This window comes from Oratosquilla oratoria, chromosome 40 (genome assembly GCF_046742065.1).
Source record: "Oratosquilla oratoria isolate Oo_2021 chromosome 40, ASM4674206v1, whole genome shotgun sequence".
Classification (NCBI taxonomy): domain Eukaryota; kingdom Metazoa; phylum Arthropoda; class Malacostraca; order Stomatopoda; family Squillidae; genus Oratosquilla; species Oratosquilla oratoria.
Window position 1 is genome coordinate 41554020 of NC_134816.1, and position 27161 is coordinate 41581180.

Here is a 27161-nt window from a genome sequence, read left to right on the forward strand (position 1 = left end):
GAAGTTGTACATGAGTAACCCCCGGATTCTGTGAATTAAGTTGATCACGTTTTCTGTGTTTATTATTATTATTCAGAGTAAAAGAGAATGAGTAATACAGCAGTGACTTTATATTTTATATTGCGAGTAGTGTGATGCATTGTACGTTTGGCAGCCGATGCTGTGCATGAGAAGTTGAGTTGTCCTGAAGTGGTTAAACTACTCACTCTCTCTATTCCCAACTTGCACACAAGCTCAACTCACATAAAAACTTTTAAACATCCTCCACAGACTTTCCCCTATCTCATACATTTGTTACACATTCCATAATGCCTCTTTGTCAACCCTGTCATATGTCTTCTCCAAATCCATAAAAAACCCAAAAGGTATCCTTACCATTTGCCAAAAACTTCTCACACACTTGTCTTGCTACAAAAATTAGATATACGCATCCTCTCCCTTTCCTAAACCCACACTACTTGTTCCCAATTACTCTCTGTTCTCCTAATCCTCTTAATTATTCACCTTCCTATACACCTCACCAATTAAACTTGATTGATTAATCTAAAACTATTACATTCACATTTGTCCCCTTTACCCTTGTATAATGGAACTATACATACACACCTCTGGTCCACTTGGACACTTCTCTGAGGCACCCATTAATAAATCTCACTAGCCATTCCACCATAACTACTCCTCCCTTCTTCAGACACACCATGTGACAGCCATCTAACACAGGAGCCTGACCAGTTTTCATCTGTTTTTTGTCTTTCCTCTTTTTCCTACAACTTCATCATTCTTCCCTCCCATTGCAGTCATTTTCTTGGCATCTTCTATTGCCAAAGTCAAATTGTCCCTATCTTTCTTTATATTCAATAAATTCCTGAAACAATCTACCCATCTTCCCCATACTCCCTTCACCTCTATTAGCAGCCACCCCTTTGCACCTTTTACTTTCTCTTTACTCAATTCACACTCCCAATCTTTCCTTCCTCTCTCAACGTAATTTTATTCATTTAAAAAAAAAATTCTCTTTCAAACTCGTACCCCACTTCATATCTGTTCTCTTCTTAGCCTCCCTCACCTTGTGCTTTGCTTACACTCTATTCTGTATCTCTCATATATTTCCCCATTTCTTCTTTACAACCAATCTTCATGTGTTCACTTCTTTCCTGCCATCACTGCCTTCACCTCTTCATTCATACACCCTTCCTGCCACAACACATTGGCCTCCTTCTCAGGATTTCAGCCAACACATTAATCTGCTAATCCACCAGTGTCCCTATTTTTTTCTTCACTTAGTCAATACTGAAAGTAGATTTTAATACCTCAGATCCTCGTGCAAGTTCTGCCTCATAGGTAAGGTAATTGAGTGAAGCTACATAGTACCCTTCTTCGGATTGGTCACAACGCCGCCCTGTTACGTGTGGTCGACACCTGTTCACGAAAGATAAAAGGAAAAAATTATTATTAAATATGAAGGTAATTCTATGGATCAGTGAAGAGTTGTGTGTCTCACCCTTTCCTAGGGGGCAGCAAATAACACCACAGTATCAATTCACCCACTATAGTACAAACCGAAAATTTAGTTTTTGAGGGGATGGAGAGGGGGGTCGCCAATTTAATGAAGCGGCCTTGCTGTGGATGTGCTGTGTCTTGCAACACTGCTTCTGGCCCAGGGCAGTGGACAAGATGCAGGGATGGCCCGTCATCATCCAGGAGGTGCCAAGATTAGAGGGAGGGTGGAGGGGAGTGGAGTGTATTAGGGATGGAGTGGGTGGGAGTGGTTTTTATACATTTGCTTTTTGGCTACCTCCCTTGTAAGGGGGAAAAAGCCTTTGGTTTACCTATGTATGTATCAATGCACCCAATGTAGTACATACATACATATACCAAAGGCTTTTTTCCCCCCTTATAAGGGAGGTAGCCAAAAAAACAAAGGCATAGAAACCACTCCCACCCATTCCATCCCTATCATACTCCACTCACCTCCACCCTCTCTCTTATCTTTGCACCTCCTATAGTACAAGCCGAAATTTTAGTTTTTGTGTACTACACAAACGAAGAGAATGCAGTGTGAAACTTACTTGCACTGTCCAGTAATAACATCACAGTCATTGTCCATTGCACCGCCCCTGTCACAGTTACACGGTTGGCACCCATCCGGATGATCCGACAGCCCAAAGTGCTGCGGAAGACACTGGTTGCAGTCTTTTCCGGTCACAAATCGTTTGCACTGACACCTTCCCGTGTACACGTCACACCCATCGTTGTTCACTGTTCCAAGCAGGTTGCACGTGCACTCTGGAAGCAACCACTCGTGTTATGTGTGATCATAACTTCTGGTATAAATGCTTGACCTTTTTTCTTTTTTTTTTGGGTCAAGAAGGGACTTTAGTTTTCGATTTGTGATTTGTATTGCTAAAAAATATTAAGAAATGCAAATCAACAAACACTTGTTCTTTGCTCTCGTGACTTCTTAAAGTTATCCCGTCCCTAACCAAGACTTTTACTTCGTCTATCTAGCTAACACATTTAGAGATCTGAAGACTAATCAAATTGTCTCTTTCTCTTTAATCTTTTAACCACTTCGGTACAATGATGTTTACGTAGGCATGGGAGGGTACACAAGGATGCCGGCATCGGCATCTTGATTATATATCTTTTGTAGTTTTAAATGAGTTATCTGCGGATTCTGCGAACTGGTTTGATCATGTTTTCTGTGTTCATTGTTACTCAGAGTAAAAGAGAACGAGTAAAACAACAGTGACTTTATATTTTATAATGCGAGTAGTGTGATGCATTGTACATATGGCAGCCGATGCTGCACACCAGAATTTGACTCGTACTGAAGTGGTTAATATTGGCTGCTCTCTTTATATGGCTTACAGAATACCTTGTCCAAACTTCCACTTTCACAGGGAGAGCAATGAACCAACACAATGGAAATAAACTTACGTGCTTTTTGTGTTATTCTCGGCAAGTGTAATTGTTATTTTGAACTGCGTGTTCTTTTCACTGTCTGCACTTCATGTATATTGATTCAATGCCACATAAAATTATTATTATATATAGATACAAAGAATTTACACATGCCTAATGCATGATCGAACTAATATTCACTTCTTTAATCTAAATCTATACTTTGTTAATATCAATCTGCAATCAGAACACACCACCACACTAGTGACTTTCCTTTCTATATCTACAATTGTTTTACAGATACTATGATTCTAGTTAGCCGTCTAAATCTGATTCTAGTAAGCCGTTTCAGCTGTCTTACTTTTCCTTGGCCACTCAGACTTTGGCTGATTGTGATAATCTTCCGTTGCAACTGGTGAGGTAGGAACAAATGTAAAAGATACAGTACTTATCATATATAATATTTTTGATCTCTTTGTATATGAAAATTATAAGAAATTACAATATTCCCTTACATACATTCATTATTTTCAGCCTATCATGTTCGAACTTAATTTTGGAAAGACTATGTAAAACATACAATACTTATCACATATGATTTTTTCAATCTCTTTGTATATGAAAACTATAAGGAATTAAGATATTCCCTTATATACATTCATTAGTTTCAGCCTATCATGTTGCGACTTAATTTTGGAAAAACTATGTAAAACATACAGTACTTATTATTTATGATATTTTCAATCTCTTTGTATAAGAAAACTATAAGGAATTGAGATATTCCTGTATATACATTCATTATTTTCAGCCTATCATGTTATGACTTAATTTTAGAAAGACTATGTAAAACATACAATACTTATCATTTATGATATTTTCAATCTCTTTGTATATGAAAACTATAAGGAATTAAGATATTCCTTTATCTACATTCATTATTTTCAGCCTATCATGTTACGACTTAATTAATTTTAGAAAGACTAAGTTAATCCTTCTGAATATACAACTTAATTTTGGTATGATTGAGTTAATCCCTCTGAATATACGACTTAATTTTGGTATGATTAAGTTAATCCCTCTGAATATACGAATTAATTTTGGTATAAGTAAATCCCTCTGAATATACAACTTAATTTTGGTATGATTAAGTTAATCTCTCTGAATATACGACTTAATTTTGGTATGATTAAGTTAATCCCTCTGAATATACGACTTAATTTTGGTATGACTGAGTTAATCCCTCTGAATATATGAGTGGGCCAAAATACGTCTTTGTACTGGAAAGGAACGAATCAAATAACTAACCTTCACATCCCTCTGGATTCTCCTCGGTGAAATTCCAATAGCCCGCTTTGCAACGGTCACACTTGAGTCCGTCGACATAAGTTTTGCAGTGGCATCGTCCAGCAAGAAGACCAGCAATTTGATCGGAGCGGGAGTCACAGATTCCATCATCAATAGAACCACGAGGATCACAGTTACAAGCTGAAAATACGTATCTCGATCTATATTTCATCCACATAAAGCTAGGAGAGGAGGGACAATGAATGCATTTTTAGATGGGTGTTGGATGCGTGTAGGGCAAGTGTATACTTTGAAATAATTTTATATATATTATACATATATACATTTACATACATATATTAGAGGCTTTTTCCCCCTTACAAGGGAGGTAGCCAAACAACAAAGGCATAGAAACCACTCCCACCCATCCCTAACATACTCCACTCCCCTCCACCCTCTTCCCTCCCTCCCTCCCTCTCATCTTGGCACCTCATGGACGACAGGTCATCCCAGTATCCCGCCCACTGCCCTGAATTAGAGGCAATGTAGTAAAACACAATATATCCACAGCAAGGCCAGTTCACTTAATTGGCAACTCTCCATCCCCTTATGCAGAAAAAAAAAAAAAAAGATTTCCGAGAAATCCCTTTGAGCTCCATCAAAATATCATTTACACATAAACACCCCATATCCTCCCCCCATCCCCTGCCCCTCCCTTCCTTGCATAACAGTATCATCTATATTCTGATAAATAATATTTTCTATTCAATACAAAAAGGTAATGAAAAAGTTTTGAAATATCTTAGACAAAGTAGATTACTATACAAGTCTGTAAGCTGAACTACTTCTGAAGAAAGTTAGTAAGCAGCATTTTCCATACTATACAAGAAGGTAATAAAATAGTCTTCGAGTATATCAGACAAAGTAGATTGATGAAGACCTCTAAAGTACAACAAAAATACGTACGTTGACAGATCTGTGGATCACGGATATCCCTGCTGGGGTCCTGATAGTAGTAAGGAATGCACTGTTCGCAATTATTTCCCTGAGTATTATGGGAGCAGTCGTCACAAACACCACCAGAGATACGTCCTGAGTTTTCGTATACGTTTTCGTCGAAGTGACACCGTGATGCATGGTTGTTGCAGTTACACTCTGGCGAAAGAGATCAACAAAATACAGCATCTGATGTAAAACTTGTATTCTTAATTAAACGTACGTGACCACTTACCTCAGAAGTTATGTTAAAAGTTACACCAGACTTAACAAAAAAATAAATAAATAAATAAACAATGAATAAAATAAAAAATAATAAATAAATACATTATAGTTTTGATGAAAGGAAACTGTATACGCACAATATTATACATTACTCTCCTAATGAGCATTTTTTTTTCACAATAATCAGACTGCATATTTTAGCCACAAACTTTAAGTCTGTATTCAGTTTCTACCATATTATTAATCAATTTTATAAAGACCCTCTAATGCAAAATTTTTCTTATTTGGGCTTTTATATATAACATACTTCGTTTTCTTTGATACGGAGGATCTGATCCTTTCAACACGACACTGCATTTTACGATTTTCACTCTTCCAGCAATGTGATGGACAAACGAATCAATAAAACAATGCTCCACACAGTCTGAACTTACTTTTACAGGCGTTGGAATCTTTGCCGACAGCTGGCCGCCAGGGCAAATCGTTGAAGAAGTCTTGACATTCCTCACAATTAAGTCCTTTGGTATTGTGCGTACACTCACATCGACCATGCACCATGTCAGACTGGTCTTTGACCCCAGGCAACGGCAGACAGCGGGAAGCGTGCCCGTAACAGGAACAGGATCCTCGAACGACCATGTCATAAATGGCATAATAATACTTTTCCTGAAAACACAATAAAACGAGCATTAATGAGTGGCATGATAATACTTTTCCTGGAAACACAATAAAACGAACATAAACAAGTACAATGACGAGCAGCTCTTGACAACAGACATCTATATTAAAGGATTCGTGTTTTTACATCATTCGTCATGCCTGTGGTCCTACGCAATGAATGGTGAAACTGGCCCTTTTCCGAAGCCAGTCGACCCATTCATTTCCATTAGGAGGCGGAGCCCTACGAGCCTGACGCTCAATCTCTGGACTGGGTCCAAGATCTCCTTCTATCAATGTCAATCTCAATCGTATTTCTTACGCTTTTCTACACCGATGCAACACAGACAACAACAGTCCGAAACTCCTCCCCAAAGAGATCTATGAAAGGTTCTGAGGACAGTTGCCAACTACAGTGGGGCTGTGGGTTTTCCACTCAGTGAAACTCAAGTGAATAAATAAAAATATATTTGAAATACCACACCTTAATCTCCACTCGGTTGTCGAGGAGTTGGTCGCCAAGTGTGTGGAGTTTGGTAAAGTTGACACGTAGGTTGGTAATCTTCAAGAGGTTCTGAACTTCGTCACTGTACGGATTGTCGATGCGAATATTCGGTGGCAGAACTCTGAATATCACCTGAATAATATGATAGAATAAATATATGCAATATGAAGTTTTGTGTATTTACATTTCATCCACGAGGAGCTAAAATGGGATGGGGGAAAGGGTGATGGATGGAGTGGGTACATCCCTTTTGATTTGGTTACCTCCCTTATAAGGGGGAAAACCCATGGTATGTAGCAAGGTCACACCTTCAAGAAATCGTTTTCTATGGATATACGTGTACCATAATTTCCTGCATCAAATAATTGTCACCCATTGAAACTAGTAGTTATGTAAATATATCCCTATTAACAGTTTTATTTCTCTCATAGTAATATGTAAATATGTATGAGTGTCTGTACTAATATTCTATGTAGTAACAATTGTAATTTGTAAACTGATTTGTGCATAGTACTCCTAAATACGATATATAGATTTGTAAGAAATGGTACGGTGCATGCCAGGATTGAGACTATACCTCGCCCTCTGTGGATGGTTCGACAGCAGAGTATCGCGACTCGCAGACGACGTCGGTGATAGCAGATGGAGGTCCAGACGGAATACCAGGGAAGGCGTCTGCACAGTTGTGGGCGAAGTATCTGTAGACCTGCAAGGGATACAAGAGTTAAAGATTATATTTACGAAGACAACGGGTAGGATGGCAATGCGTTGCTAGGGAAATACAGTTCATTATTATTTACTATTTACCTGTTTGTTAATCATTTAACTATACCTATATATTATTTCATTTATTATTATTTATATTATAATTTTTATTTTATCTATTTTTTTTATCATTTATATATTTTTTTCGCATGCGACCTAGTTATGGACCAAAAAGTCTCCTGTCGGCATGCTCCGCCTTTGTAATCCTTTGTATAGGGCGAAGCGTTACATCCTGGATAGTTATCTGTGATGCGCTGTCTACGTCATGGGACCACCCTAAAACCCCCTAGCATGGAAGGAATTAGGGGTCAGACCATCACATGAACCCCTTGCCATCCTTACAGATGGCACAAATCCCTGGGAGCAGAATAAGTACTGGAGATACGCCTGGCTCGATGAATGTTGCCGGTTAGCTGGGGGCCTTGGGTCTCTTGCACGAGAGATCTGGGCAACAGACTGACTGATGGGATGAAGGGCTTATCACATTGGGATATTCTTCCTCCAACCTCCGATTTATCGCCGAAACCGCCCACTGAGAAACTTTTTTCCGCCGTCAAACTGTTTTGTTACCCAACAAAAATACATAGAATGTCATTTGATATTATGCTGGAGGAAAATGATCTTCCTCCAGCATACCAGACCCCTTCCCGAAAGCCGCGGGCTTCAAATCTGCTCCAGCAGTCGAGGGAAAAATAGCTCAGTGTGATAACCTCTTGACATAATCCCCAAAGACCAACCCTGCATACTTCTCCTTTCTTCCTTCCTTCCTTGGGTAATGGTCGATGTCCAACCTCACCCCGCCTCCACAGGTAGTGGGATTTTATTTCCCCCTTCCCTGGGTAATGGTCAAGCTCCAACCTCACCCCGTCTCCACAGGTAGTGGGATCTTACCTTCTTTCCTTGGGTAAGAGTCAAGGTCCTACCTCACCCCGTCTCCACAGGTAGTGGGACCTTACCTTCCTTGGGTAATAGGGTACAGCCTCACCCTGCCTCCACAGGTAGTGGGATTTTATTTCCCCCTTCCTTGGGTAATGGTCAATGTCCTGCCTCATCCCACCTCCACAGGTAGTGGAATCTTACCTTCTTCCTTCCTTAGGTAATAGTCAAAGTCCATCCTCACCTTGCCTGCACAGGTAGTGGGATCTTACCTTCCTTCCTTTCTTGGGTAATAGTCGAAGACCAGCCTCGCCCCGTTAGCACAGGTAGTGGGATCTTACCTTCCTTCCTTGGGTAATAGTCAATATCCTGCCTCACCCCGTCTCCACAGGTAGTGGGACTTTATTTTCAAGGTCCAGCCTCACCCTGCCTGCACAGGTAATGGGGACCTTACCTTCCACGTCTTTCCGAAGTCAAAGGACCTCTCGATGAGCATGGCCGCCGGTCGGAACGTTCGGAAGGTGATGATGAGATGAGTGAAGTGAAACTCTGCTTCAAGGTCGAGCTTGATGCTGACGTCCTGGATGCCATTGTCGCTCTGCCACCAGGATCGACGTCTAGTCCTGCAGGGAGAAGGGAGTGGGATAGCATGAGTGGTCAAAGCAGCAAAACAGCCTTTCATTCAGAAGTTGACAAGAGTAGTCTCCCTCACTTATAAAGGAAAAAAAGGCATTTGGAATATGTATATGTATGTAATTTGTCACAAATATTGGTCAAATGGGGGAGATTAAACATAGCCTCTGCACAAGGAGATGGGAATGGGATAGCATGAGTGGTCAAAGCCTCAAAGGCCTTTCCTTCAGAAGTGGACAAGGGTAATCTCCCTCACTTGTAAGGCTACCTCCCTTGTAAGGGGGGAAAAAACAGAGATATGTGCGTTCCTAGGTGCCTTCCGCTCTAGTTCAACCGTGGTTAGCGCTCCCAAGCTATTAAAGCTTAAGAGACAAGTTCATACCGAAATAAAAGTCCGGTAGGCCACACACTCAAAGGAAAATTTGGTAGGCCACATCCAAAAGGTAATAGGCCACATACTATACAGGTACCTATATAATAGCTTTAATAGTATAGGAGCGTTCACCGCAGCCAAACTAAAGGGGAACGCACCTAGGAACGCGCCCAGCTCTGAAAAAAAAGCCTTTGGTATATGTATGTAATCTGTCACAAGCATGACTGGTTTGCAAAACCAAGACACAAAATTGTAACTTAGGCCCTATTCACACTAGCTGTATGAACCGCACGGAAACCGCGGCGGTACCGCATAGTCAAGGGGAAAATGTGCGGTTGTGTGTGTACATCACTACTGACTTACATTGTAATTGAACCGCCGCGGTTCGAACCGCTAGTGTGAACAGGGTTTTGAAGTTCTAACTCTCACGCCACAACCACAGGGATTTTACTAGCGTTTCTGTCCTCGTGAGGCTAGGATGGTGCCCCTTACAGAGAACTTTGTAGTGTGGAATTTAAATGAATCAAGTCTTTGATTCAACTTCGCCGGTGGAAGGGTTCGAACCACCACCCCCTCGACCTTCGCCGCAAGTAACGACGCTCTAACCCGTCATCCACGAGGAGCTAAGACGAGAGAGGGGGGAAGGTGGTGGAGGGGAGTGGAATTATGCATTTTGACTTTGGCTACCCCCATTTTTAGGGGGGAAAAGTCCTTGGTGTATGTAGGTATGTACGAGTATGTATGTATGTATTGTATGTATGCATGTACAAGTATATACCGTATGTATGCATGTACGAGTATGTATGTATGTATGTATGTATGTATGTATGTATGTGACGAAAGTTCGAACCATGCCGCCAGCGAGTTGGACCAAGGGCATGGTTCGTAATATTCCCACGCTACAAAGTCCTCTGTGAGGGGCACCGTTCTAGCCTCCTGATAAAGGGAGTTCGCGACATTAAACCGAATACAGGGACGTGAGAAAATGTAAATTTCTTATCTGAATTTCCATAACACATTTTCTTGTTGGCGGTTCGATCACAGCCACTGTGGAACTCCAAGAACCCAATATTTACGTTCGATATTATCGATAAAATTCAAGATAACGAGTCTTATTTTCTTTAATACCTTCTTTATATTTTTGTATTTTATCATTCTTAAGCAAACGTTAAGCTGGCGTCACACAAGGCTAGCATGCTACTTGGTTCGAGTAGCAACGACTTGGGTTACAATATTCTAGACTTCCATAAGAACATCTCAACAATGTGTCTAACATTCCTATTCTAGGTTTAACTCCTCTATTTTATAAATAAGCTTCTCACTCTATGACACAAGAGTAATCTGACAGTTGGAAAATTGAAAAAAATCGTTTCTACTCAAACGAAGTAGCAAATAGCACGCTAGCGAGAATTGCCTAGTGTGCCGTCACCTTTAGATAGCGTTGATTTTTAACTTAGCGTGTATTTTTACTTACTGATAGCCTAATAGCCTACTTGTTTCGTTTTACACAGTAATAAAACAATGGCTAAAAATTTCCTGAAGCAGCATCCTCACTAATTGAAAGTCTATATTTATAACTAATAAACATTATAATCAAACCACGACAGATTAAAGTCTGCATGTAAGCAAGTAAAATATATCTTCCTTAATATATATTATTAATCTTAATATTAATTAATATTAACATGTAATTTTAATACTGATATTAATAATACATTTCTAAAATTTGGGGGCGCGAGACAGGTTGGGTAACTTTTGAAGGGATGCAAAATGCAAAGAAGAAATATTGTGAGTCCCAGCCTTAAGGAGACAATGCACGCACACTCCACATCAACACCTGTCTCCCACCGCCATAAGCGAATATAAAAACGAGGTATGATAAATTAAGAATAAGAGACAGGGCCCTACGAGTGCATCTCCATTCCTGTATACTACAATTAGGCAAATGCATGCAGACTACATTCCCCATACGCAAAAAGCCCGCGCAAGAAGGTATGTTTTTTGAGTAAGGCAGCAAGGATTCTTGTTCGAGAAATGATCGTATGTGGGATGTCAGTTTATACGCCATGTGGACTAAGATCTATGGCAACTCCATAAATCAGAGCATGTCACACGAAGATGGAGCCTTATAGGAGTCGCTTCCAGGACTAGAATGTGCGTACTTGTTTTTCGTAGGCAAAATCATTCCATAAGTCTGTTATTTTCCTATCAAAACATTAATATTTCACACTCTTTATCTGTATACTCCTAGAAATATGAAAAAAAAGAAAAACATAGAAAGAAATGTGTGCTGAAATGAGGCACGATTTTGACAAGAAATAAAATATTTTGTGGAAATATTAAACCGCCACTGTGTCTGGAAAGTGACTACGAAAAAAACGCGTGGGAAGTCAAGAACGGGCGGAGACGACGTCTCGTCGACCAAAACAAACATGGCGGCAGAGTTGCCATTGTACTTTTATTATATATATATATATATATATATATATATATATATATATATATATATATATATATATATATATATTGTCTTCTATATAAACTAGAATAGCAGAGCGATTCTAAGTGACAAGACAATATTCTAATTTACAGTTCGTGAGTACTAGAAACTTAAAATTATTTTTTTTCCTACATAGTCAAATATATTAAGTTTAATACCACCTTTTTTCTAGAAATTAATGCAGTGTAGATATTTGGTCACTATCAAATAATGTAACACCCTTTTGTATACAATTATTTCCAATTAACACACGAATATATTAGTTAATCATTTTAGTTATCTATTTAATTTTCACCGTTTTCTATGGTACTTTGGATTAGCATTGGTGACGTCATCGGAAGCGTGATGGTCTCGCGTTCGCTGAGTTGTGGGTTCGAATCCCGCATTCCTCTACGATTTCAAGCAGCGACTGTTATGTTTTGGATAATTATCACTGCTGCACGCAAATTACTTAAAATATATGTGCGAGAGAAACAATAATTATTTACTTATTCTTGCGAAATTGACGACTGGTGAGGAAAAAACAAATACAGAGTTCGAGTCAAAACGATTTTTTTTTTTTTTTAACAATTGAGAAATAATTAGATTAGGTTAACCTGGGTTGTGAGTTAGATTGAATTAAAGAACTACATAGGAAGAGCATGACGACAGGAGACCTTTTGGTCCATGACTTGGTTATTTGGTCTTATTCTTTTTATTTATTTTTGTGTGAATTATTGCGTTATTTTTCACTGAAGTTTAAAGTCACTCCCTACAGGAAATGTCCTTTTTTTCAACCATGTTGAAGAAAATTATCATTAATGTTTATTTACTCAACCTTCCTTAATTATTCGTTCATTTATTATACATTTTCTAAACTTGGACTGTTTTTTATTTTTTTTTCCAAAATGTCTAAACGCAATTTGCATTTCGCTTCAACAATTTTCTTTCTTTTTTTAATGTCTTTGTTTTGTCAGAAAGTCTTCCATTCACTTCTATACCGTTTTCTTTCGCGTGTATCTGATGCCCACTTTCTATGACTAATCCTTGCGTGGTTTAGTCAAAGTCATTTCGTAAGTCCAAATATGTCAAGGAATCCATAAGTTTGCAGTGCACAAACATATTATTTATTCATTTTTTAATTGAATAAATTAGATAAATCAAACCTGATGTGAAAAAACTGGAATCAACTCAACAATGACTATTTTATTGCAACCTGTGATAACATAGAATGCGGAAATGACGTCATGTCGCAAGTCCTATGAATGACGTCATGTCGCAAGTCGCACGAGTGACGTCATGTCGCAAGTCCTATGAATGACGTCATGTCGCAAGTCGCACGAGTGACGTCATGTCGCAAGTCGCATGAGTGACATGTCGCCAACAAGTCGCAGGAGTGACGTCATGTCACAAGTGTGACGTCATGTCACGAGCTAGTCGCAGTAGTGACTTCAAGTCGCGAGCAAATCGCAGGAGTGACGTCACGTCGCAATCAAGTCTCAGGAGTGACGTCACGTCGTGAGCAAGTCGCAGTGACGTCATGTCGCGCCAGTGGTCACGGGCGTCAACGAAGTCGCCCGTGTTGATGATGACGTGGCGGCCACCACGGGCGTGGGGTCCCGTCGCCGCCCTTAACGCCAGCGCTTCTATACAAAATGAGATTAGGGATAATATTTGTGAAAAAGACGAGTTCGTGACCCTGGGCCGTAGGGGTTGTCGGTGAAGTCGCCTCCGGTAGCGACAACCGAACGGAGATGAGACACGAGTCGATTAAAACATTCGACAACAAATCTGTCCTTATATAGATGGCGTCTTAGTCACTGCATGCTATGTTTATTTATTTATTTACATACTCGTATTTATTTATTCGTTTATCTTATTCATTTATTTGTTCGTTTATTTGTTTATTTATATTTGTAGTTAGTAGACTGCAGGGCCATAGAAGTACCTTGATGACGACAGTGACGACGACGATAGTGACAACGACGATGAAGACAACAACTACGACACAAGAAGGCGACGAAGACGACAAAAGACGACGAAGACTACTACGACGACAAAAAATTCTCTCTAATTGGGATTTTTTCCAAGATTCTAAATCCCTTTTTTGTATTGGGAATGTGGTGGTCAAGCCCCCCACATGTGCTTCGACGCGGTATTTTGGCTTATAGCATCGCCGCCGCAGAAATGGGATGGGCCAGGATTGGATAGTTTGTGTAGAAGTAGCTGGCCTTCGGCCTTATATTAATTGTGTGTAGGTTAAGTCTATAGTACGCCTGTACTACATGCATTTGCATCCTCTTGAAAGCACAACCTAAGCCCTGCCGAGCCATGTTTCGGTCAGGTTGGGTCGTGTGCTACTTTGACGTACGCATGAGGCCTATATAAGGATGCCAGGTTTTGGTGTCCCAGTTCAGTTCCTTTCAGTACTTGTACCCAGCAGTGCCCGACCGAGGCTTGCGGTCACTTTTGCGGTTTAGGGCACTTGCGCTAACCAGAATAAAGCCACCAAACTCACCCGAGTCGCCTTCACTCCCTCGGCACCTAAGCGCAAGTAACATTCACGTAATGTTACAGGAATCTCTCTAATATTCGGTATCTCTCTTATTGGGAATCTAATATTGGGAATCTCTCTTATTGGAAATCTCTCTAATATTGGGAATCTCTCTTATTGGGAACACCTATCTCTTATTGAGAACATCTCTCTTTTATTGGGAATCTCTCTATTTCGTAATCTATTTTATTGGGAATCTCTAAAATTCGAAATCTCTCTCTATTATTGAGAACATTTCTCTCTCTTATTGGGAAGAAGCATTTCGTCTCACGACTATCTACTGGATTTACGTCGCATCATTCGCGGCGGCTGGGAGGGACAAGAACACCACCGTCTAGTTGCATTGCTTGTGACCCCCGCGGGCAGTGGACGTGATACAGGGATGACCCGTCATCCAGGAGGAGCTAAGTGGAGTGAGGGTGGAGGAAAGTGGAGTGAGGGTGGTGGAGGAAAGTGGAATGGGTGAGGGTACGTGTCTTGACTAGCTCCCTTATAAGGGGGAAATACTTTAGATATATTGACATATCAATAATAATAATAAAGAAAATAACAATAATAATTATAGTAGTAATAATAATAACAATAATGTATTAATAATACTACTACATACACCAAGGCTTTTTCCCCCGTACAAGGGAGGTAGCCAAAAAGGAAAAGGCACAAAATCATTCCCACCCATTCCATCCCTAAATACACTCCACTACCCTCCACCCTCCCTCCCATCTTAGCACCTCCTGGATGACTAATGAAGATAATGATAATTATAATAATAATAATAACAAAAAGAAGTTCTAATTCAGGCCAATAATTTTTTTTCTGCTATAATCCCTTACGGTAAAACAAATTAATAAAAAATTATGACGATGTTTGTCGTATATGATACCACTTTTCATTTATCTATTTATCAATTCATTAATTTATTTACCTATTCATTACCACCAACCCCTCCCCACCTCTCCCTCCCACTACCTCCTCGTTATCACCCAATTCCCCCATCCCTCACCTAACCAGGTGTGTGTGTGTGTATTCACTTGGTCTTTTGGATCACGTGTTGGACTCGTGATCGACAGCTATTTCCCTCCTGGAAGAGAGCTCAGAGCTCGTAGGTCCGATCTATGGGTAATGCTATGACCTTGCACACACACACACACCCAACTCCCCGCCCACGAGAGTCAGAGTAACGACCCGAGGCACAGCGATACCGAAATAATTTCGGCCCTGGGCAGGATTCGAACTGGGTACTGGGAGCACTTCTACTTCCCAGTTCAGCGCTCTACCAACAGTGCCACCGAGTCGGTGTGTGTGTGTGTGTGCCCGTGTGTGTGTATTTTCTGACGCCCACACGCCCTTACACACACGAGACACGCCCATCTTCAGCACCCTCATTACTATGTGTGTGTGTATTTACCTAGTTGTATTTTACGGGGAGGGGAGCTATGCTCGTGGGGTCCCGTCTTCGTATCTCATTTTATCTAAACTATTTTTGAGTTCATGTATTGTTTTTGCACACACTACTTTCTCATCTAACTTGTTCCAACTGTCTATTACTCTGTGAGGAAAGCTGTTCTTTTTCAGATCTCTTCTATAGCTGTCTTTTTTTGTTTTCTTTCCGTGTCCTCTTGTATTTCTATCATCCCATTTTATTAGATCCTCTCTATTAATAATTTCTATGCTTTTCATGATTATGTAAATAGCTATCAAATCTCCTCTCTCTCTTCTTTGCTCTAGTGTCTGTAGCTCAAGTTTTGCTAGTCTCTCTTTATATGATAGTTTTGAGTGTTGGTGCCAATTTTGTAATTGCTCTTTGTATTGTTTCAAGTTTTTTTTTTATATATTTGTGTGTGTGTGTGTGTGTGTGCGCGCGCGCTACTCTGGCACGTTTAATTTTATTCTGTCTAGTCAAAGGATTCTATTCAGCTAAAAAACACCCACGTCATCAATTTGGTCAAAATAATGGTCAATGTCTACAAAATATTATATATATTACATATACAATAATAGAAATAGATACATAAATATATGTAGATAATGAATAAATGAATAAACGAATAAATAGGTAAATAAGTAAAAGTACCACAATGACGGTTAGCAAGACGACATACCACTGTCACGAAAATTTAAATTTTGTACGAGTCCTAAATCGCTGTGCAATGCTAAACTCCGTCTAATAATTCCAGTTCTTCTGATGAATAACAATAATATTATTAAACTACGTATATGGAATTAACTGATAATGTAATAAGAAAGCCATAAATTGTAAAAATAAAAACGTCTTGTTGATAAACTGCGAAAATTAATTCAATATTTTGTGATGACATTCAACTGCAGTTTAGAAAAAATATAAGAATGCCAGCGAACTTTGCGAGCAGAATGTTCACAAATTATCTCAAATACTTTTCTATTTAAAACAACGCGTCCATTTTTCCTCCTTCCGCCATGGAAGGTATATGCATTCGAGTTGCCGACTCTCTCAGTCCAACGCCTATCTTGTCGACATTTTTCCGACGACACAGCGTCAAGTCACTCAATTCCAAACGCTTTCTATTTACAAAATATTAATTTCTCCCACGCATTAATTATTAAAATAACAAAGTCTACAGCAGATGGCAATTAACACAGGGAGTGGGGAGGGCATTCTCCGCTGGACTTGCAAGTCACGTCAACAAACAAGGGCCATGAATTTGGCGGGAACAAAAGACAGGCGTCTCCTCCCAAAGATCAAAGCGAGTCCGCTTATTCATCCTTTGTCACTTCGTCTTTCTTTCCATTTAGATTCGTTCCGCTTTCGTTAGCGTAATCTTTAAGAGATATTTCATTATCAACTGACCACGGGAGAGGACAGAAACTGATGAGATGTATGAGGGTGGCCATGATGTTGTTTTGATTTGCCATAGAAAGCTCGTGAAAATATTAGTATCATTATTTTATTAAAGACTTTTTACGATACACTAACCAAAGTACCACGCGAAATATATAAAATCGTCAGATATAATGGATGTGTGTGTGTTGGAATTAACTAGATTAACTATAAAGCATATAGCAACACATTATATTCATCCCTGTCTCCAGCCACGCTGCTCGGGTCAGCGGGCAATGCAGCGAGGCACAGCTTCACTCCATGGCGAGCCCCCACCTCACCCTTTCATCCACTCGATAAATTTACGTATACAGAGAAATGTTCTCATCCATTTACAACAATTCTCCATTCACACACAACTCTTGCCCTTCTCCACTCCTTCCTCGACAGGCATTCATCTTGTATAGAATATCCCATTTTCGGTCTTTCCCTCAGGTTCACTCCACCCACCTCTGTGTCTTCATACATTCATTCCCATGTACCCAAACCATCCTCGCTATATATATGTCCCAGCTCTCTAACCCCACTATCCTCATCACCTCCTCATTTCTCACTCTATCCATCCTCGTAACACCCAAAATACTTCCCACATTTGAATATCTCTTTTCTGTCTCCTTTGCATTCCAAGATTCTGCCTCATACACACATACATTCTTCTCTTCTATATAATCTATTTGCGTTCGTTCCTAGAAAACTAATTCTAATTACATTTTTTCATTCCTTCAAGACGTTTCCTTGGTTCCCTTTTACTCTATGTCCTGCTACATGTGACCTTAAGTACATAAACCTCTCCACTTCCTCTTGCCTAAGGGTGGGCAACCTTCTTCAGTGTGCGTGCCAAAATCAGACAAATCTTTGATACATCTTTTCGCGTGCCAACAGAGAAACATAAATGATAGGCCTACATACGAGTATAGGCTCCTTCCTTTCCTTCATCTATCAGGGCCCCAATCAGCCACCTAGCCCATCATACGGTTACTAATGCTCATACAAAGGAGTTGGAGATTTATTAGTTATCGTTTAACCACTTGAGTACGAGTCAAATTCTCAAGCGCAACATCGGTTGCCATATGTACGATGCATCACACTATTAGCATTTTAAAATATAAAATCACTGCTGTATTACTCGTTCTTTTACTCTGAGTAATAAACAGAAAATGTGATCATTCACAGAATACGGGGGTAACTCATGTACAAGTACAATATATACACATATATATATATATACACATATATATATATATACACATATATATATATACATATATATATATATATATATAATCAAGACGCCGACATCCTCATGACGCCTACGTTGGCGTCATCGTACAGATTTGTTTTAAGGTGAGCTCGTCTCGCGTGCCGGATGAGAGTCGTTAGGGCGCCAGGTTTGGCACGCGTGCCAAAAGTTGCCCACCCCTGCTCTAGCCTCTTTCAATCTCACCTGCTACCTTCACAGCATATCCACCTTCTCACTTTAGTTTTACCCATATTTATTCTCAACTTCCTCACCTTACCATCCCAAAATGTAACCTTACCTCTATACTATTCTTTATTTCATATATCTCGTATTTTATTACATTACAATCTCCATGAAGCCGGAAAAAATAAAATGAATTCAAATCTAAGAATCACTGGCAATTCTTGTACCGTCTAGATAAACTAAAAAATCAACGTTTATGGTCTTGTGAGAAGACAGTGTAAATGAACTCAAACTACCCCTACACTGGTCGCCTCCTCCACACGTAGCTGTGGTACAGAATCTACATGAAAAATATTATGTAAATGAGCCTTCATTACGCACTCCCTTTCCCCGCCTGGTCTATCAACCGACTGGCAGGACACCGTCGCTTCGACTACCCAAAGCCCCGCGAGTTCGTCTGAATGAAAACGACTTCGGTTACAATTTTTCCTTTTTTTCGAATAAAATCACCTTTGCTTCATATATTGAGAAACTAAATGACGAACTAAGAGAAATTAAACCTGGACGAATATTACAAATATTGTTGAATTGTCCTTAAGGAAGTCTGAAATAATGTAGGCGAAGTCGTCTTGTAGGTTTTCGAATTCACAACATTTGAGGAGAAAAATCGTGAATGCGTTCAGTCGACATGACGTCACAGTAAGAGATTCCAACGACAACGCTCATACATTCATAAAACAATATATCTACCAGATTTTGTTTTAATATACAGAAACGAGTTATGCTCGTGGAGCCCAGTACCATTTCACAGCAACTACCATACCTAATTTTGAATTTATAGTTTTGGTTATAGTAGATGTTCATGTATTTACACGTGTTGACATACAATTTTGTAGAATCTTTATTGACTTACCTTGGGTCGAACCTATAGACGATGTTGTTGACTTTGTGCGAGAACTGTGGGCTCCTGTCCCACTGACTACGAGAATCACACCAAAAGCATTTCTTTTGGTCCTTCAAATGGGAGACGATGCAGTACCGGCTCTGCGGAAAATTAGAGCGATCGTTAAAATCATAGGGGGTAATTAGGGTGAGGTTGGATTAAATGAGGTTAAATTACGGTAATATCTGACTGAATTAGGGAGCTTTTTTATAAAATAGGATAAACTAAGTCGATATTTTACTAAATCGGGGCTTTTTTTTTTATAAAGTAGGGTGAATTAGGGCGATCGTTATTTAAAATAATAGGGGGAATCAGGGTAAGGCTGAATTAAATCAGGGTAAATTATGGCGTTTTTTAATACTAAATTAGAGCGAAACTTTCATAAAATAGGGCAAATTGGGGATCCTTTATTCTATGAGGATAATCTGGAGGTGAGGCTTCAATTAAATGAATATAAATTAGGGCGAGAGTTAATTGAAGGATGTAAAATTAGGGAGAGTCTAGATTCAAATTAGGGCGTGGTTTGATTAAACTAGTCAGGGGAAATTACGACGAAAACTAATTAAATTAATAAGGGAACTATTGATGATTTTAGTAGATATCTGCATTAGATTTTCTTTAATTTCGATGATTTTCATGATGAACATTGGTGTTACAACTGTACATTATCATTACTATTATATCTTTATCATTATTATTATTACTATTTTCATCAATATTCTCAATAATTCTATCAATATTTTGTCAATATTTATATTATCATTATCGTTATCATTGTTATTATTATCACTAGCATTATTATTGCTATCATTATCACTTATTATTTCATCTTATTTTATTATTATCATTATCATTATTATTATCATTATTATTATTATATTTATTATTATGATTATTATTATCGCGTCGGGGCGAGCTCCTCACCCTCTGGTAGAGTCCGCAAGTGGATGAGGCGAAGAGCTTCTCCTCGCGTCCGATGAGGAGGTTCCCCGTGGCCGGGTAGCACGAACTCTGGTCGCACGGGTGCGTCGTCCGGTCGCCGAAGCCTGGTGGGTCCGGGAATGTCCGGGATTGTCCGGAGAGGGTGTCCGGGAGCGTCCGGAGAAGGCGTCCGGGAATATCCGGGAGTGTCCGGGGAGCGTCCGGGGAGTGTCCGGGGAGCGTCCGGGAGTGTCCGGGAGTGTCCGGGAGTATCCGGGAGTGAGGAGAAAGGGGGAAAGAAGAAGACGATGGGTCACAAATGGGTTGGTTGCTGTTTTGGGTTCGCTAAAACGCCTGAAACAGAAATCGGAGAAGGCGGGGGAGGGGGAGGAGGAGAAGGCGGGGGAGGAGGAGGAGGCGGGGGAGGAGGCGGGAGAGGAGGCAGGGGGAGGAGGAGGTGGGGAGGAGGAGGCGGGAAGAAAGAGGTGGAGGCGGGAAGAAAGAGGTGGAGGCAGAAAAGGAGGAGGGGAGGAGGAGGAGTAGGAGGTGGAGAAGGAGGAGGGGAGGAGGAGAAGGAGGATAAGAGGGGAGGAGGATAAGAGGGGAGGAGGATAAGAGGGGGAGGAGTAGGGGAGGGGGGGGAGGAGGATAAGAGGGGGAGGAGTAGGGGAGGGGGGGAGGAGGATGAGAGGAGGAAGAGGGGAGAAGGGGGGCAAGTGGAAGGGAGACGAGGGGCGGAGCGGGGCGGGATTGAGGGATGGATGGTTGTGAGGGTCTGTGGTAACGAGACGAGAGGGAAAGACAAAAGTAATTAGGGAGCGGCGGCGGCGTGGGAACAAGGGTGGCTGAGGGGGCTGAGGGTGGCTGAAGGTGGCTTAGGTGGGCTGAGGGAGGCTGGGGGGGCTGAGGGTGGCTTGGGGGTCTGAGGGTGGCTGGGGGGCTGAGGGTGGCTGAAGGTGGGTGAGGGTGGCTGGGGGGCTGAGGGTGACTGGGGGGGCTGGGGGGCTGAGGGTGACTGGGGGGGCTGAGGGTGGCTGAGGGAGCTTAGGTGGGGGACTGAGGGTGGTTGGGGGGCTGAGGGTGGCTGAGGGGGGTCTGAGGGTCTGAGGGTGGCTGGGGGGGCTGAGGGTGACTGGGGGGCTGAGGGTGGCTGAGGGAGCTTAGGTGGGGGGCTGAGGGTGGCTGAAGGTGGCTGAAGGGGGTCTGAGGGGCTGAGGGTGGCTGGGGGGGCTGAGGGTGACTGGGGGGCTGAGGGAGGCTGGGGGGCTGAGGGTGGCTAGGGGGGCTGTCATTGAGAGCGGTAGGGGGGGCTGAGGGGGTGGGGGATAAGGAGACTCTCATTGAGGGTAGTAGGTGGCTGTGGTGGCTAGCTGAGAGGGGTGAGGAGCTGAGGGGGGCTGTCACTGAGAGGGGTAGGGTGCCTCAGGGGGGCTGAAGGAAGTGGGGGTGAGGTGGCTAATGGGGGATTTGGGGGTAGGGGATTAGGGGGTGGGGGATTAGGGGTAGGAAATTAGGAGGTGGGGGTTAGGGGTGGGAGATTAGGGGTGGGAGATTAGGGGATGGAGTTTAGGGGGTGGGGGTTCGGGGTGGGAGATTAGGGGTGATGGATTGGGGGTGGGGGATTAGGGGTGGGAGATTAGGGGTGGGGGATTAGGGTTGGGTGATTAGTGGGTGGGAGGTTAGGGGTGGGAGAATAGGCAGTGAGGGATTAGAGGGTGAGGGATTAGGGAATGGGAGATTAGGGAGTGGGGGATTAGGGAATGGGAGATTAGAGGGTGGGGGATGAGTAGATTGTCAATAAGGGTAGTAGGGGGCTGTGGTGGCTGAGGTGGGGGGCTGAGGGGTCGTCGTGGACCCCCAACGTGAAGAGGATTCCATGGACCGCGACCCCCTAATCGCCCGTCTCTTAACCAGGTTAAGTTAAACCCCATTTACGTAATTGGCTATCTCTCAATTAGCCAATACTTCTGTTAACTACCTAATTGGGGAACAAGTAACTACCTAACAACCCACTTAGGACGGACCATAAGGCAAAGGAAGCAGTTATGTCGTGTAAGGGGGTTATCAAACTGGGCTGTTTTTCCTCCAACCTCCGATTTGTCGGCGATACTGGGATATTTTGCTCCAACCTCCGATTTGTCGGCGGTACTGGGATATTTTGCTCCAACTTCCGATTTGTCGGCGGTACTGGGATATTGTCCTCCAACCTCCGATTTGTCGGAGGTACTGAGCTATTTTTCCTCCAACCTCCGATTTGTCGGCGGTAGTGGGATATTTTCCCTCCAACCTCCGATTTGTCGGCGGTACTGGGCAATTTTCCTCCAACCTCCGATTTGTCGGCGGTATTGGGCTATTTTTCATCCAACCTCCGATTTGTCGGCGGTACTGGGCTGTTTTTCCTCCAACCTCCGATTTGTCGACGGTACCTACCGCCCACCTCCAACACATCAGAATCCTTTCCGAAGGCTGCGGGCTGTAAATTTGCTTCAACAATCGGAGGAAAAATTGCCCAATGTGATAACAACCCAACCAAATCACATTCTTCCAATAAAACCAAACTACATAAGAATATGAGATGGAGAAGACTGCAAGAGACCATAGGGCCTACACTAGGTAGTTCCATGTCCCTTACCACCTGTCATCCCCACCCATAAAGTTATCTAACCTTCTTTTGAAACAACCGATAGTTTGGAGGAGACTGCAGACCATAAGGCCTACACTTGGCAGTTCCATGTCCATTACCACCAGTCATTCCTACATTCGTTAACCACACTATAGGTAAACCAGTTCTTGCCTATTTCCTTCTTAAACCCGAATTTGTCAAATTTAAACCCATTACTCCGAGTCCTGTCCTGTTGTCTTAATATGATGACCTTGCCTGCATCACCCTTGTTAAAGCCCTTGACCCATTTGAATACCTCTATTAGGTCACCTGGGGGGAGAGAGGGGGAGGAGGAGGGGAGAGAGGGGGAGGAGGAGGGGAGAGGTAGAACTAGAGAGAGGAGGAGAGGGGGGAGGGGGAAAGGGAAGGGGAGGGGGAAGGGGGAATGGGAGGGGAAGAAGGGAAGGAGAGAGCGAGAGGGGAGAGGGGAGGGGGAGATGAATGGGGGAGAGCAAGGAGTATACGGGGGGAGGAGGTAGGGAGAGGGGAGGGACTGGAGAGAGGGGAAAGATATTGAGACAATTTGATTGGTCATGCAGGAAATGGCCTGTGGCGCTATCATGCAAAAAGCGACCTTATGACATTGTGCAGTAAGAGCGTTAAAGCTTTGGCAAGACGACATCACCGCCATGCAAGCGCCGTTGGACAAACATGTCAACATAATACATTGTCGACTTCTTCATTATTAAAAAAAAAAAACTTGGCATAAATAGAAAACAAAATAGGTTAAATCCAATCGAAAATAAATTAAGTAAATACAATTTATATATGGGTATGGTGTAGAGAATCCGTCACATACAATACTGTAGGTCAAAAGTGAATGTTAGTATTTTTCTACACAGAAAATGGGTCTTTACTGAAAATGGGAAAAATTCGCGCGCAAACCTGCAGCCAATTGGAAGGAAACCAATAGATTATATATAAAGAATTAAACAAATGAAAATATATAAATGAATATAAAAATAATTTGAAAAATAACGTATATACTATATATTAATGATATATGTTAATAATGTATTGACAATAAACAACACGATAACAATATTTATATTGACGAAAATAACAAAAAATGGCGTGCAAATAAAAACTGGTAAAATATGAAATACGTACCATGACGCTGTTAAGGACCCGTCCTGGAAACTATAACAATGATTATAAAATTAATGATAATAATAATAACAACAAAACTAATAAACAATAATAATAATAATAATAATAATAATAATAATAATGATACAAATAAATAAAATGAATAAAAAATAAAAAAATTAGATTAACCTATACAAATTACTCAAAACTAACACGCTTGAGATTCAGAGAGAGATGGAGAAAGAGATATATAGATAGAGAAGGAGAGATATAGATATATAGAGAGAAATAAGGAGAGGGAGAGAGGAGGTGAGAGAGAGATAGAGAGAGACAGAGATGGATAAGGTGAGAGGTAGATAAAGATGAAAATATATACGGAGGCGGTTTGGTATCCCTTTCTCTCCTTGACCCTGGGCCCCCTCAGAGGTTTGCCCATAAAATTAGACATTATTATGATGAGAAAGACCCGAGAGGAACCTTCGTGTACATGGAACTGCCTAGTGTAGGCCATATGGTCTCTTACATTCCCCTTCATTCTTATGTTTTTTATGCACAGTAGATGGGCAAAGGGGAGGAGGGGAGGGGGAGGATGGAAGAAGTGGAGGAAGGAGGAGGAGGAGCAGGAGGGAACGAAGGAGGGGAAGGTTAGGAGGGAGGGGGAGGGAAGGAGGGGAGGGAAATGAAGGTCGGGAGGGAAGGAGGGGAGGGAAAGGAGGGAAAGGGGGGAGGCAGGAGGAAGGGAGGGAGGGAGAGGGTAGAGGGGAGGGTGAGGGAGAGTGTAGGAGAGTGAGAGGGGAGGGGGAAGGAGAGGGGAGGGGGAAGGAGAGGGGAGGGGGAAGGAGAGGAGAAGAGAGGGAGGGAGTAGGAGAGGAGAGGGGTAGGAAAGGGGGGAGGGGGAGGGTCAGGAGGGAAATGAAGAGGACAGGAGTGACCGGGAGGGAAAGATGGAGGGAGTGGGAGAGGGTGGGTGGGGAGTTTCTTTATCCTTTTATTTATTATTATTATCATTATTATTATTATTATTATTATTATTATTATTTTCTCATCCCGATATGCTCGGTCATAACAAATCGTTTACAAAATCGCAACCATAATATTCGTTATAACGGTAACTAACGGTAATTGTAACGGTAAATTGTAACGGTAACTGTAACGGTAACCGAGACACGAATACAGTAATCCCAGTAACCAAATTACCCGCCCGGGACGATCGGGGGGTGGGGTAGGAGAACCGCGTCCGCAACCGCCCGAGGTCCGTCTCCTCCGCGGCGCGGTTGACAGGCGGTTCGCGGCTGTCAATCTGTCAGCCCCGTCTATCCCGCCCCAGCCCCCTTCCCTCCTATTAGGGGGCTGTGGTTGGCTGCGGGTGGCTTCAATAAGGGGGCTGGAGGAGTAGGGGGGCGGGGAAGGGCGGAGCTACAGCTGGCTGCCAGATGGCTCAGCTGCTCTTTACACAGACGAGGAATTCTGCCATCTTTGGAGAGAGGGAGAGGGAGAGGGAGAGGGAGAGAGAGAGAGGAGTGTGGAGACGGGGGAGAGGGGAGGGAGAGGGGAGGGAGAGAGAGAGAGGAGAGGAAGAGAGAGAGATAGAGAGAGAGGAGTGTGGGGACGGGAGAGAAGGGAGAGAGAGGGAAGGAGAAAGAGAGGGGAGGTAGATAGATAGAGAGATAAAAAGATAGAAAAAGAAACAGAAAAGAGACAGAGAAAAATAGAGAGAGAGAGAGAGAGAGAGAGAGAGAGAGAGAGAGAGAGAGAGAGAGAGAGAGAGGGGTGGGGGACATGACATCAGTGATGGCCAGTGTCCTCCGGCGGACTTCATCAACTCTCGCGAGAGTTGATGAACTTGGTTGGTCTTGGGCTGAAGGTCGAATCTCGTCCTCACCCGACTCGATGGCGGAGTGGTTAGTTCCCGGCGGGGGTCCGGGTTCGAATCCCGCCCAGGGATGAAATAATTTCAGTATCGCTGCCTTGGGAGTTGTTACTCCAACTCTCGTGGGCGGGGGTTGGGTGTGCGTGTAAGATCACAGCATTACCCATAGATCGGTCATATATGAGTTCTGAGCTCTCTTCCGGGAGGGGAATAGATGTCGATCACGAGTTCAATACGTGATCCACGGCCATGGTATATTACACACACACACACACACACACACACACACACACACACACACACACACACACACACACACACACACACCGCCTGTAGTGGTGGTCGTGATTTGTAATCCTGTCATAAGCGTTCTTCAGATGTACTTTTCTAATTCCTTCTCTTCCCAATTTATGAAAAAAGATGAGAAATATACGTCAGAAGGCGCGTTGCTGCGGCCGAAGCATTCACCTTGGCCCTTTAGGGACTGTCGGGGCAGGTAATGAATAACAGTCACTGATGGGAATCAGAGAGGAGCGAGGGACTCGAACCCGCCACGAATGAGCCATCGACACGCACGCACGAACGCACGCACAGTAGCTCATCAGACTCGAACCCTAAGCAGAAGAAATACAACTTTATTTGGTCTCAAATCGGCTTGAGATCCAAATACGATGATCGATCACTGAGAAATTGCTCCAAAGATCTCCTGCTTACCTATTTACCTAATTATTTATACATTTACTTACCTATCTACCTATTTGTTTAATTTCTTTTAGAGGACGCTAGAGTTATTATTAGGACTGAAATTACTATTTACGAAAGATTTCCGCGTAGGGAAGCAGCTTATGGACTACTGTTAGCCTTTCCTCGTTCTTCCTTCGCGTTACTTACCTATTTACCTATTTATTTACTTAATTATTTCTTCATCTACTTACCTATTTATCTATCTATTTGTTTACTTTCTTTACAAGGCCACTAGTTATTACTAGGACTTAAATAACTATTTACGAAAGATTTCCGTGTAGGGAAGCTGCTTATGGACTTTTGTCAATCTTTCATCGTTCTTCCTTCGCGTAATCTCCTTTGGGATTTTCTCAAGTTATATTGGTCCTCTTACGATGGGCGGCCCACTCACGCCCAATCAC

General features: G+C 42.2%; 1 protein-coding gene across 12 annotated transcripts in view; it reads right to left on the minus strand.

Moving 5' to 3' along the window:
- LanB1 (laminin subunit beta-1) overlaps nt 1–27161 on the minus strand; it is a 174450-nt gene that overhangs the window by 19228 nt on the left and 128061 nt on the right. For 9 of the 12 annotated variants that reach the window (XM_076177603.1, XM_076177600.1, XM_076177601.1 and 6 more), the window contains 11 exons: nt 20399–20520; nt 19445–19575; nt 8667–8835; nt 7149–7277; nt 6551–6703; nt 5844–6075; nt 5155–5343; nt 4210–4389; nt 3266–3316; nt 2070–2286; nt 1311–1419 (listed from right to left, as the gene is read on the minus strand). In XM_076177603.1, coding sequence (XP_076033718.1) covers nt 1311–1419; nt 2070–2286; nt 3266–3316; nt 4210–4389; nt 5155–5343; nt 5844–6075; nt 6551–6703; nt 7149–7277; nt 8667–8835; nt 19445–19575; nt 20399–20520 — 1682 coding nt within the window. The remainder of the gene's footprint in view (nt 1–1310; nt 1420–2069; nt 2287–3265; nt 3317–4209; nt 4390–5154; nt 5344–5843; nt 6076–6550; nt 6704–7148; nt 7278–8666; nt 8836–19444; nt 19576–20398; nt 20521–27161) is intronic. The other 3 variants (XM_076177605.1, XM_076177599.1, XM_076177597.1) reach the window with 1 other exon arrangement.